This window comes from Saccostrea cucullata, unplaced genomic scaffold (genome assembly GCF_032062105.1).
Source record: "Saccostrea cucullata isolate Sc308-1 unplaced genomic scaffold, CSIRO_AGI_Scuc_v1 ctg567, whole genome shotgun sequence".
In the NCBI taxonomy this organism is placed as follows: domain Eukaryota; kingdom Metazoa; phylum Mollusca; class Bivalvia; order Ostreida; family Ostreidae; genus Saccostrea; species Saccostrea cuccullata.
The window spans coordinates 35,001-48,059 of NW_026929739.1; the positions used below are offsets into that span (position 1 = coordinate 35,001).

The following is a 13,059-nucleotide window of genomic DNA, read 5'->3' on the forward strand; positions in this document are numbered from 1 at the left end:
CATTAATTTTAGAAAAGTGAGGTCAAGGTCACAGGAATGGTCAAGGTAAAAAAGAGTGAAGCATTGTAAAGCTTACATCAGTATGTATCATCATGTGCAGTTTCATTACACAACTTGAACGGTTTCTTTAAAATAAAGCTAAACACTAATTTAAAGAAAAGTTATGTGAAGGTCAAAGGAAAAGTCAAAGTCAAAAAATATTGCTGCCGGTGGATATTTACATCAGTATGCATCAACATATGAACTTTGATAAAAATATCTAGAAAGTTTCTTTGAGCCCGATGGAAAGACAGATGGAAGGGTGGAGGACGGACATGACAAAAACTATACATGTATGTATTCCTAATCATGGTGTGGCATAAAAAACTTGAATCTACATTATATGAGGATGTTTCCATCTATCAAGATTATACAAGCAAATTCAAAGAATTGTAGTCCTCTGCTTTCTGTGTTTTAGTGAATGGGATGCCATAATTTATGGCAGATTGTGTGTCAAATATGCACCCCTATCATATATCAATTTTTGAAAATTGGGTCAAAGGGGAAAAATCATAGCATGCTCTGAAACATTTTGTTGCAGGTAATGTACATGTCAAATATGAAAGTCCTATCTCTTTTGAATCTAAATTTATATATACAATATAATATTTTTGAAAAGTAGGTTAAACTTCTAGGTCAATGTCACAGAGTCAAAAGTCATGATATATTTAGAAAAGTCTTTTCACATGTAATAAACATGTATAATTTGAATGCCCTTTCTTTTCTCTTTCAAAATGATCAATTTAAAATGTTATTTTTTGGAAAGTAGGTAAAACTTTAAGGTCAAGGTCTCACTTCGGTTAAAAAATCATAGTGTATTTAGAAAGTTTTGTGGTAATGCACATGTGAAATATGAAAGCACAATCTCTTATTATTCAAAAGTTATGACCAAGGTTAAATTTATTGTGACAGATGCACATACTAGCTGTAAATAAGATGGACAGACTGACAGACAAATAGGGCTGGGACGATCCACCGGTGCACCGATGCATCACAGTATTCACTTTGACGATATACGGATCGATTCATCTAATTTAGTATCACGATACCTGACCGCACTTTTTTTTAATTTCCAAAAATGTCCGGGCTTTAGAATTCGAAATTTTATGTCCATTAGTCTGTATCATCAAGACATTTAAACAATCAGAAATAAAGTACAAACGTCTTGGTGATACAGAATTCAAAATACAAGCGTCAGAATGGTGTCAGACACGCCCGATTATGTAAAATCAACAAAAACCCAATGGCAGTAAGTCAGGTTTCTGTTGAATTAGTTTATTTTTCATAATCTGTAATGTTCCAAATTAAATGTTCTAAAAAAAAATATCTAGTTTTATTTGGTTTTAAATGTATCATGATATGTATCGTATCGCACCTAAGGTATCATGATATGTATTGGATCGGCTAAGTTCGGTATCGTCCCAGCCCTACAGACAAATGAGATTTAATGTCCCCTCCCTTTCCCCAAAATGGTGGACAATAATGCCCTTGCTGTTCTTGAGAAGAAGATTTATGATGGAAAAAATCCCCTGCATATTTCTTAACGCAAATCAATATTGTGTTTTTATGTCATTTTGTTTGTTGTTAAACATCCCTCTCAGGTATTTTTCACTCATATGGAGACACCACCACTTGAAAAATAATGAGGACAAGTTAGATTTGAGGTCAACATTCATTTTAGGAGTTTTCAACCATTAAGACGTATATAAAGAAATATTAACTCGATCCTTCCCCTCACCCCTTCCCAGACCCCTGTTCAATGTTCATGTATGCAAACTACTACTTGTTTTTACATTTAAAAAAAATGTTTATACAAATAGTTTAATGTGGTCCGTCTCTGAATGATTTTCATTCCTAATTCTAGGAAGATAGGTTGAGACAAATTCATGAATAAAATGTCAAGTAATCTTATAATTGATGCACTTTTATTCAATTTAATGCAGTCATATTGTGAACATTTCAGCTCATTAGGAAAGTGGGGATGAACTCTAGGGGTTCATAACCTTTATACCATTAAATTTACATAACATAATAACACAAGAAACAAAATTATATATAGTGAAATGGAAAAAGTTTCCTACTATTTAGGAGTCACATGATCATTTGTCATTACAGGGACAGGGAAGTGGATTGGGAGATCCCCCCCTCAACACCCCCCCCCCTTGGAATTTGCAGGACTATAATATATACTGGAGGAAATAAAAATGACTTTGGATGCCCTAAGTGTCCCTCCACCCTAGAAAACAGACCCAACCATAACTTCTTTTTTTTTTGCTTCTCGGGAAATTCTGGTCTAGCCTGGTCCCCTGTCTCATCCTTGCCAAGGCAGGAGAGCCAGATGGATTCCATTGTACTCCACCTGGCCCTAGTGACGCGGAGTATATAAAGCAAAACAGGGACAGGGAACCAGGCTAATTCTGGTCTGGAAACCCCCCCCCCCCCCCCTCCCCCACCTCCCTCCTAGAAAAAAAATTCTGATCTTGTAACTGAATGTAACGTTGATAACGGGGGATAACTCTTCAGATTGTGAAATTCGTCTATTGTAAGTTTAAAGGATCAAAGGTCATCCGATGCTGAACCTAACTGTTTGCATTTCAGACTATTTTACCCAAATCTATACCAAAACTTGTACTTACCGATTGTCATTATTTAGGCACTGTTATCTTCATGAAATATAATCCAGTTAAAACGCAAAATAAAATAATTCCTGCTGACATATATGCAATGATGCACACTAGTAGCCTACTGCACGTGCAGTGAAATCTAAAATGATAATGCCAGTGGTAAAACTAGTACTTAGTTGGGTACGTGACGCAAGCCCAATGTGATGCAGGTGTTCAGATACATGTATAGTGCAAGAACAAATTGAAAATTATCATTTACAAAACATGTTTTATTTTAACTTTGCCATCTAGGCCTATTTCCAAAAACAGGCAAATAAGGTGTGTTTGTGTGTGTGTGTTGATGGGAGAGGGGTCGGGGTTGACTAAATTGATTGTGTATATGGCAGCTTTCAAGAAGTTTCTGCCTAATCAAATATAAATAAACTTTGCACATTTTGAAAAATTCATCAAAAACGCTTTACACTAATTTGATTAATATTATTTGTTGTTAATCTATATGAGAAAATATATTTAAAAGTTCCAATTATGTGCCACCCCCCCCCCCCCTTATCAAACCTAATTTACATCATTAATTTAATTCTGTTGTCTAATTTCCGACTGGTAATGAATAAAGAATATGAAATACCTATAAGATGGAGGCCCATGGGTAACATGGTCACTAGCTGCAGATCTGTATAGCGTTATGGTTTTATATACTGAAAGGAAAAAGAAACGCAGGGTAGCATAATGTTCGAAAAAATTTTGACCACATGACCGAAATTTACAAAAATTGGTCAGAGGAGAAATTTAGTTACTGTGCACCAAAATTAGTATTCAGAATTACTCAACCGTAAAATTGATGACGTCACGTAGGGAAAACGCTAAAAAACCCAAAACACGTGCAATTTAATAACGACGAGTATGTCAACAAATCTTGTTGCGTGATTTGATGCATATGAGGTATGCACATCGTTTTTCAATATTTAGAGACCATACAAATTTCTTACAATCTTGGCACAGTTTACGGAAGTTCAATTAGGTCTTGTTTTCAAATTGCTTAATTAATGAAAAAGACAACAACGGTTTACTAAGCAGTTTCTTGTAAATTTTCCCCCATAAAACTTGTTACCCATTGTCAGAGAGGGTCTGGAATGGTTTTCAATCAACCGTGACGATGACGTTAACGCGAAACAAAGCCATGTTACGAGCGGGTTATTCGTCCTGCCATCTCTTTAATCGCCACCTTACTACCACAAAAACAGCCATTTATACACTAGACGATTATAATCATTACATTTACTCGAAATTTGAAAGAAAACAATTCCGCAATTTGATTTTTTGAGCCAGTCAACTTACTGTTTTATTCCTCTCACTCGCGCATGCGCGCGCCGTTTGAAATCTTTTTGCGTGGTTACCCATGCCAAATATAGCCAGGGTCTGAAAGATAAACACTCTAATGAAATTCCATGCAAAGGAGAAATAAGGCTCTGACAGATGCACGGGAGAGAAATTGAAGATAATGAGAGTTTTCGATTTTCACTTTTGGGGGGTATCGTCATTGGAGCTTCAATAACTCATGAATTATTGGACAAAATTCAATGGGAATTTAGTTATATCTTTTTGAAAGATGATCTTAAAAGTTAGATATAAAAACTAAAACATATTTTAAGAAACATAAATTTGATTCACCTCAAAAGTTTACCCTGCGTTTATTTTTCCTTTCAGTATATATTAGTCTTTGACCATAAAGCTACAGATCCTGTAATGCAAAAAAGGTTCAATTTACGGTGCAATATTTTTTTGCGCACTTCTGGGGAGAATTTCTCCACTTTCCAGCATCGGTCAATTTACTACCTTTCACCCCCTAATTCTAGGCACATTATTTAACTAATCTGTATATTTTATCCATCTCCAAACGTTTTATATTCGTCTCTACACGAGATAAACTCGCTTGATTAAAATTATTTGTTAGATTGCATAAAATTCAAATCAAGCGTTTTTATTGCCTGTAGAGATGACTATAAATGGCTGAGAGGTGAACAAAATATACATTTTGACTACAGAATGTGTCTAAAATTAGGTAATGAAAGGTAGTTGATTGACCAATGCTAGAAAATGGAGAAATTCTGCCCAAAAGTGCGCAAAAAAATATTGCGCCGTAAATTGCACCTTTTTTGCATATGGGGATCTGTAGCGTTATGGTCAAAGACAAATATATAAAACCATAACGCTGCAGATCTGCAGCTACATGGTCACCTGAGCATATTATGCTCAATTTGAAGAATACATGTATTATGTAAATTATTGAATTATATTGACTTTTTCCGTGGTAAAGCCCAATATGAAGAAGTGTGCATTTAGAGGCAAACACCTTAGTGCGGGTATTACTGTCTCATGACAGCATCTAGTATGGAATTGACTTTGGTTTGGTTGATCAAATTTTTAAGGTGTTCTGGCATGAGGCTAGTGCTTTGGTGCACAATGAATTAGCATGTAATTGACAGTTTATTTGTAAAATTTCTGTGACTGGTCGTTAGGGATACTCATTCCTCCATGGCACCTGATTCCACCTCTGATGTTTTGGAGGTCCGGTTTTGCCCTTCTCCTATTTTGTATTGTTTTATGTATTTTTTATCTTGAATGTTCATTATCTCTATATGTTTCATATGAGTGAAATTACTGGACTCTTGAAATTCTTGGAAAGTGGCAATTGACAATTAAAATACATTTATTTTTCAATATTGCTTTACAAAAGTGTAGTTCTCTACAAATTTAGAAATCTATTTAATAAATGATAAACATTTAACAGAAAATGGAAAATCTGACTTCATCAAACTCTGTTCCAAGTACCCAGCTAAGAAGGAGAGGCCCCCTGTACCATGTGTACTGGGTTCAATTCCTAACAGTACTACATTTATTTTCTTTCCATGAAAATAAACTTATTAAAATTTTATAAGTTCTTTCTTTGATCGGTAGAGGGACAGAAAAGAGAACAAAATCAGAGGCCCTTGAGCCACATTGCTCACCTGAACTAGTTAAAAAACACAAATCAGCTTTGTACTGAGCAGTTTCCCTCTTGGGGGAGGGGGGATTTCAATTTTTTATTACATTAGTGTGTCACTATATAAATAAAGTATTGTGTATAATTTTGCCATGCTCAAGAAGAGGAGTTTTAAAGATTTTTCCTACATACATGTATTCCCATGTAAAGATTTGATTTCCCATCATGGCCCCACCTTACCCCGAGGGGTCATAATATGAAACAAACTTGAATTAACTCAGAGGATGTTTCCATATTAATACCACCAAACATAGCTTTAATGATCTTCAGAAGAATATTTTAAAGAGAATTTTCCTATGTATTTCTATGTAAAACTTTGATTGGCCATTTTGGCCGCACCCTTGCCCCGGAGGTCATTTTCTGAACAAACTTGAATATACACTACCTGTCAGAGGACACTTCCATATGAGTTTTACTTTTCCTGGTACAATAGTTTTGATCACTTTGATCAGCCATATTGGCCCCACCCTACCCCGAGGGGTCATGATTTGAACAAACTTGAAGCTACATTACATGAGGATGATTCCACATTAGTTTCATCTTTCCTGGCCCAGTGGTTCTTGAGCATGTTGAGAAGAAGATTTTAACAATTTTTCCTAGTATATATTCCTATGTAAAACTTTATTCGGCCATTTGGCCCCACCCTACCCCCGGACGTCATGATTTGAACAAACTTGAATCTACACTACCTGAGGATGATTCCTCATGAGTTTCATCTTTCCTGGCCCAGTGGTTCTGGAGAAGAAGATTTTTAAAGATTTTTCCTATACAGGTAACTCTTGATACCTCGAAGTCCGCGGGACCAAGGAAAAACTTCGAGAGATCAAGAGTTCCGAGTTTTCAAGAGTCCGGAATTTTCCGGGTTTGTTTGGCAGGTTTTAAAATTAGTCTTACCGGATGTAATGATTTTCATGTACAGCTAACTTTTAACACGTGGTTTTTATGAAACAGCGATATGATTCCGTATTTTAGATGAATATTTATTAATCTGAGTAAAGCTTAAAATGTACATCGTCATTTTATGTTTATTTTCATTCTTTATAATACTGACATCATGCTACGCATTCGTTATATGAAAACGACATTTTACAGTGCCTCGAGATACATAGCATTGTGATTTTTCCAAACACATGCATTGAACAAAGTTCTGTAAGTATTTGTCCAACAATAGTCGTCATATTGACACTGAGGCTGTTTCTGGATTTTCATATTTCGTTAAACTTTGATACTGACTCGAAATAAAAACTAAATTTACTAAGTGTTTCGTCTTGTAATCTGCGATTACAATTTCTCTGTGACACAGCGTTTCTATACATGTATATTCAAGTTTGTTCAGAAAATGACCTTCGGGGCAAGGGTGCGGCCAAAATGGCCAATCAAAGTTTAACATAGGAATATACAGGCTACTCTTGATGGCTCGAACTTCGATCTCTCGAAGTTCTTGATCGCTCGAAGTGAGTCTCCGGTATTTTCATTAAAAAAAAAAATAAATATACTCTTTTAATAACTTGTTTATAAATTAAAAGCTACCGGTAATTCATTAATCTCCCAATGATTATTCACATAGTTTATGCTACAGGAGAATGGTAGCATAATTTTATTTCATGGTCATTTAATAAATTGTTGAATTTTATTTGAGGGTTACATGGAATACTCTTTTTTTAGCATGGTCCTTATAAAATGTGTAGCATTTTTTTTCTAAAAATCTTATATCTAACTGTAATGATTTTTTTTAAACAGTATCAATGCAAATTTTGAGTACATAATTTAACATTAAATAATTAAAAAAGGCCCACATGTAGCTATCTTTTTTTCTCATAAACTTGTAGTTTATTAATAGGGATAACAATTTTATTATTATTTATTAGGGATGTCAAATCGGTCAATTTTTAATACTCAGTTACTCGGACGTTTTTCCGATCGAATACCCGGGTACTAGGTAAAAGTGTAAATAAATATAAACAAGTAAATTGATGAATGTAAAACATTGTAAAAACTTGAATCTACACTACCTGAACATGCTTCCATATAAATATGATGAATAATGGCTTTGTCATTCTTGAGAAGAAGATTTTTAAAGAATTTTCCTATATATTTCTATGTAAAACATTGGTCGGCCAATTTTGCCCCGCCCTACCCCCGGGGATCATGATTTGAATAAACTTGAATCTACACTACCTGAGCATGCTTCCATATAAATATGATGAATTATGGCTTTGTCATTCTTGAGAAGAAGATTTTTAAAGAATTTTCCTATATATTTCTATGTAAAACTTTGGTCGGCCATTTTGGCCCCGCCCTACGGGGCCCGGGGGTCATGATTTGAACAAATTTGAATCTACACTACCTGAGGATGTTTCCCCATAAGTTTCATCTTTCCTGGCACAGTGGTTCTTGAGAAGAAGATTTTTAAAATATACCACTAAATTTTCATTAATTCCCAATTATCTCCCCTTGAATAAGGGCGTGGCCCTTCATTTGAACAAACTTGAATCCCCTTCACCCAAGGATACTTTGTGGCAAGTTTGGTTGAAATTGGCCCAGCGGTTCTTGAGAAGAAGTCGAAAATGTGAAAAGTTTACAGACAGACAGACGGACAGACAGACGGACGCCGGACAAAATGTGATCAGAAAAGCTTACTTGAGCCTTCGGCTCAGGTGAGCTAACAAAACAACAGTGAGCCTGCAAATTCTGAATACACAAGGGGGCAGAGCTACATGTATCATGTCATTCAGAACCTTTTTCACACATGAGTGAACAAAGCAGTCCCAGAAAGCAGTCCCAGGGGCAGCTGGGACTGCTTTTAAAAGCAGTCCCAGAGCAGCCCCATAGCGGTCCCAGAGCAATCCCGGGGACTGCTTTCTGGGACTGCTTTGGTGTCAGGTTGGGACTTGTCGGTACTGTAAGCGTTCGGCTCAGGTGAGCTAAAAATTCCTATTCATTCCTGTGTAATGCTTTGATCAGCCATTGTGGCCCCGCCCTACCCCCGGGGATCAAAATTTAAATAGACTTATATCTACACTATCTGAGGATGCTTCAACATGAGTTTCATCTTTCCTGGTCCAATGATTCTGGAGAATAAGATTATTAAATATTCCTAAATATTCCCATGTTAAACTTTGATCAGCCATTGTGGTCATAATTTGAACAAACTGGAATCTACACTACCTGAGGATACTTCCACATGAGTTTCATTTTTCCTGGCCCAGTTGTTCTTGAGAAGAGGATTTTGAAAGATTTTTCCTGTATATTCCTATGTAAACCTTTGATCTGCCATTGTGGCCCTGCCCTACCCCATTGGGTCTGGAGAAGAAGAAGGTTCAAGATTTATCCTTAGTATTCCTATGTTAACATGGTAAAACTTGGATCAGCCATTGTGGCCTCATTTGAAGGACCGGTCTCCATGTCCCACACTGCCACAGTGGAATTCGAACCTGTGATGTCGATCAACTCCTTTCTTCACGACTCTAGAGCAGACGATCTATCACTGCACAACGAAGGTGACAGAATTAGCACTCAAAAGAGTGATGTCACGGGTAGATTTTAAGCATACGTACAGTCTGCCTGCTAGATATTTGATAGATACCAAAGAGTAGAGAAGAACTGGAGATATTTGGTGGTGTAACAAGTTTTACTTACATTTGTATGCCTCACTGGATGGATATATAACAGGACAGGGATTTGGAAATGTTGTGCAGTCCACACCACTCTCCTGGATCAGATTTCCTAGAATGCTATACTCTGTACATCTCCCTAAAATCAAGATACATAGTATGTAAAGCATAATTTTCCAATCTAAATACTGTGTATTCTGAAATCTTGCTCATATTCATAAAACAAATTCATTGCTCCAAAGTAACTGCATCGTTGGGACAGTTGAAATCTACTGTTGTTTCAAGTACCTGTATAAAATATGTGAACTTCATGTACATGATGCCCTTTTCAACAGTGTACAGTGTATTAAGTTTTAAGGAATGTTCTAAAAAGATTTCTATATAGTCAACATGCAGCTGACTCTTAATTGCCACAAAAAAAAAAGAGGCCCAGGGGCCACATCGCTCACCTGAGTAATTGGCTAGGAAAAAGCACATATCAGATCAGACCTGAAAGTTTACTGAGGTTGGGGGGGGGGGGCTTGAATTTTAAACCCCCCAGGGGATCATGATTTGAACAAACTAGAATCTACATTATCTGAGGATGATTCCATATAAATATTACTAATCATGGCTTTGAAGTACTTGAAAAGGAAATTTTAAAAGGTTTCCATATATTTTCCTATGTAAAACTTTGATCAGCCATATTGGCCCCACCCTACCCCCAGGGGTCATGTTTTGAACAAACTTGAATCTACACTACACAGTGTACGAAATTCCCGTCCTCCCGCATGCCCGAGATGTACACTAAATCGGGAGCGGACGTATAAACTTTACTCAGCATCAGCCCGCTTGGACGCAATACTTTTACCCCCATTCCCTCCATTTTTGTACAAAAATGTTTTGAGGAGGTATTAAGAACAAATATTTCAACATACATAGAAAGCATTAATTCCTGAGACACCAAGAAATAAACAATAACTGATCAATAAATCTGTAAATACATGAAGAACACTACCATCGACTTTTAACCTGAATTTTCTCCATTTTCGCGCATGAAACGATATTTTCAACTTTCCGCTGGTACATGTATATTGTGCATTTTTTTAAAACTTAATGGATCAGATAGAAATCTAACACATTTACATGTGCTTATTTATAAAAATTAATTAGTATTCATATTTGTATTATGATCATGCCGTTTATATTAAAGACCGCAAAGCTAGTGTACTAAATTATTCATCACTGTTCAACTTCCTTACAATATGCACTTTCGTCCAAGGGTAACATGCTCTTCTTTTATTCAATGGTCGTTTTAACTGGTATGGGTAATTACCTTAATAGTGTATTGATTTTCATTTTTCCTATACTTTATAATGAAGTATGCAACTGATTGAATGAAAGAAATTTGAATTTTAGTAATTACAGTGTATGTTATTTAATTGGATGTGAAAAAATATACAAGTCTGAGTCTGCATACCCTTAATATTGAATTTTATTATGCGGGCTTGCTAATTTTCAGCAGGGCTGACAGACTTTTTGAGTAGTCAGCCCTGCTGGTCCACCTGAAAATTTTTCGTTGAGTTTCGTACACTGCACTACATGAGGATGATTCCACATTAGTTTCATCTTTCCTAGCCCAGTGGTTCTTGAGAAGAAGATTTTTAAAGATTTTTCCTATATATTCCTATGTAGAACTTTATTTGGCCATTTTGGCCCCACCCTACGCCCGGACATCATGATTTGAACGAACTTGAATCTACACTTCATGAGGATGATTCCACATGAGTTTCTTCTTTCCTGGCCCTATGGTTCTTGAGAAGAAGATTTTTCCTATATATTCATATGTAAAACTTTGATCAGCCATTTTGGCCCCATCCTACCCCTGGGGGTCATGATTTGAACAAACTTCAATCTACACTACATGAGGATGATTCCACATGAGTTTCATCTCTCCTGGTCCTGTGGATCTTGAGAGGAAGATTTTTTAAAAATGCCATTAATTTTTCTCTAATTCATAATTATCTCCCCTTGGAAAAGGGCATGGCCCTTCATTTGAACAAGCTTGAATCCCCTTTACTGAAGGATACTTTGTGGCAAGTTTGGTTGAAATTGGCCCAGTGGTTCTTGAGGAGAAGATGAAAATGTGAAAAGTTTACAACGACGACAACAACAACAACGACAGACAACGGACAAATTTTGATCAGAAAAGCTCACTTGAGCCTTCGGCTCAGGTGAGCTAAAAAAATGTAAAATGTTGTGATGACATAGAAGGTGGAATAAAACAATTTAAGGTTGCTGGAATAATTTATATAGATGTTAACTTGCCCTTTCAGAGGTTTACTCTGCAAGAGCAATCAGACAACAATTAACATGATTAATGTCTACACTCTCTGACTGAGGTTTGAAGAATGTATGGCTGTCATGGTTCCAAAATTTTTCGGGTCGGGTCAGTTAAATTTTTTTTAGGTTCAGTTTCGAGATTTTTTTCGGTTTGGTTATTCAAAGAAATAAAACCTCATGATTTGAATTCTATTCAACAAAAATAAAAATTTTTCATTTAATCTTAGAAATAGCAACATAATAACTACACCTGTAGTTTAAAGTAGTTTCCTGACCAGAATACATTTTTTATGCCAAAACCTACTCTATTGTACAAATTGGAACCAAACCTAATTCCGGAAAAACAGAACTGAACCCGATCCAAATCACTATTGTTCCACAGTTCTGGGTCATTTCGGTACCCGTGACAGCCCTAGAAGAATGGGTGCCTGGTGCTTATTCATTTTCAAAACAATGAAATATTTTGCAGTACAAACCTAGAAGAATTCTCCTTCCATAAGCACACACTTCAAGAGTTTCATTAAGAAAGAAGTTCAATACACAATGATATACAAATCTGTCAGGCTCTGAACACAGTCCAGCAAGGGAAGAACAATTCTTTCTTTGGGCTGCCTCTATCCACTCAGCTTCATTTTCTGGACATTTGTTGACTCTGGCCACAGTCCCTCTAGAGGCTTCACAGGAATCGGCAGCATTCACACAAGAATGATCAGAAGAATATTTAAACTGGATAATTAAAAGAATATAGTGCAGATCGGCAAACTTTGGCAACACTGATTTTCAAGATGATTAATTAGTTGGCATTTATAAACCAGACTCACAACACTTTCACTAATTTTGACAAATGTTATGTAAATCATTCAGTAATAAATAAAATCTAGAAATATAATAAACTTTATTGTTAGGCTGTTTTTTTTGTTTTTGTTTTTTGTTTTTGATTTTTGTTCTTTTCTAAAAATGACAAGTTTTAATCAGATAAAATAAAATTTAATTTCCACATCTTCAAAATGAAAGATTTCAATCCCCCCCCCCCTTGACTGAATATGCAATTGCATGATCAATGAATTAACAAATAATATATCCCTATAAACATGATAAATTAAATTTATCATTTCAATTTTTAATTGTGAGTAACATGTTTTGAGGCCTTACCCAAATTACTGCTTCATACAAAATCAGAATTCTCAGCAACTTCAAATTCAGCATTTCCATATTGTGATTCCTTGTTTCCTTCCAATTCCAGCCTGAAATTATATTACATATTTTATCCATGTATTCTGTATACAGGGAAATTTTTGCCCCTTTCGCCATAGTCAGAAGTGGGAAAATTTAAAACTGGGTGAATTCAAAGTAAACTGTATAATATCTTAAACAAAAATCTTTATGGGCGAATCTAAAACGGGGCAAACTTGTTTTCATA

At 35.8% G+C, this 13,059-nt stretch overlaps 1 protein-coding gene across 1 annotated transcript in view; it reads right to left on the bottom strand.

The window, feature by feature from the left end:
- Nucleotides 1–13,059, bottom strand: part of LOC134282091 (uncharacterized) — a 60,174-nt gene that overhangs the window by 9,785 nt on the left and 37,330 nt on the right. The window contains exons 2-4 of the mRNA XM_062764539.1: nucleotides 12,792–12,883; nucleotides 12,116–12,365; nucleotides 9,343–9,456 (exon numbers count right to left, since the gene is read on the bottom strand). Of these exons, the coding sequence (XP_062620523.1) occupies nucleotides 9,343–9,456; nucleotides 12,116–12,365; nucleotides 12,792–12,851 (424 nt within the window). The 5' untranslated portion in view covers nucleotides 12,852–12,883. The remainder of the gene's footprint in view (nucleotides 1–9,342; nucleotides 9,457–12,115; nucleotides 12,366–12,791; nucleotides 12,884–13,059) is intronic.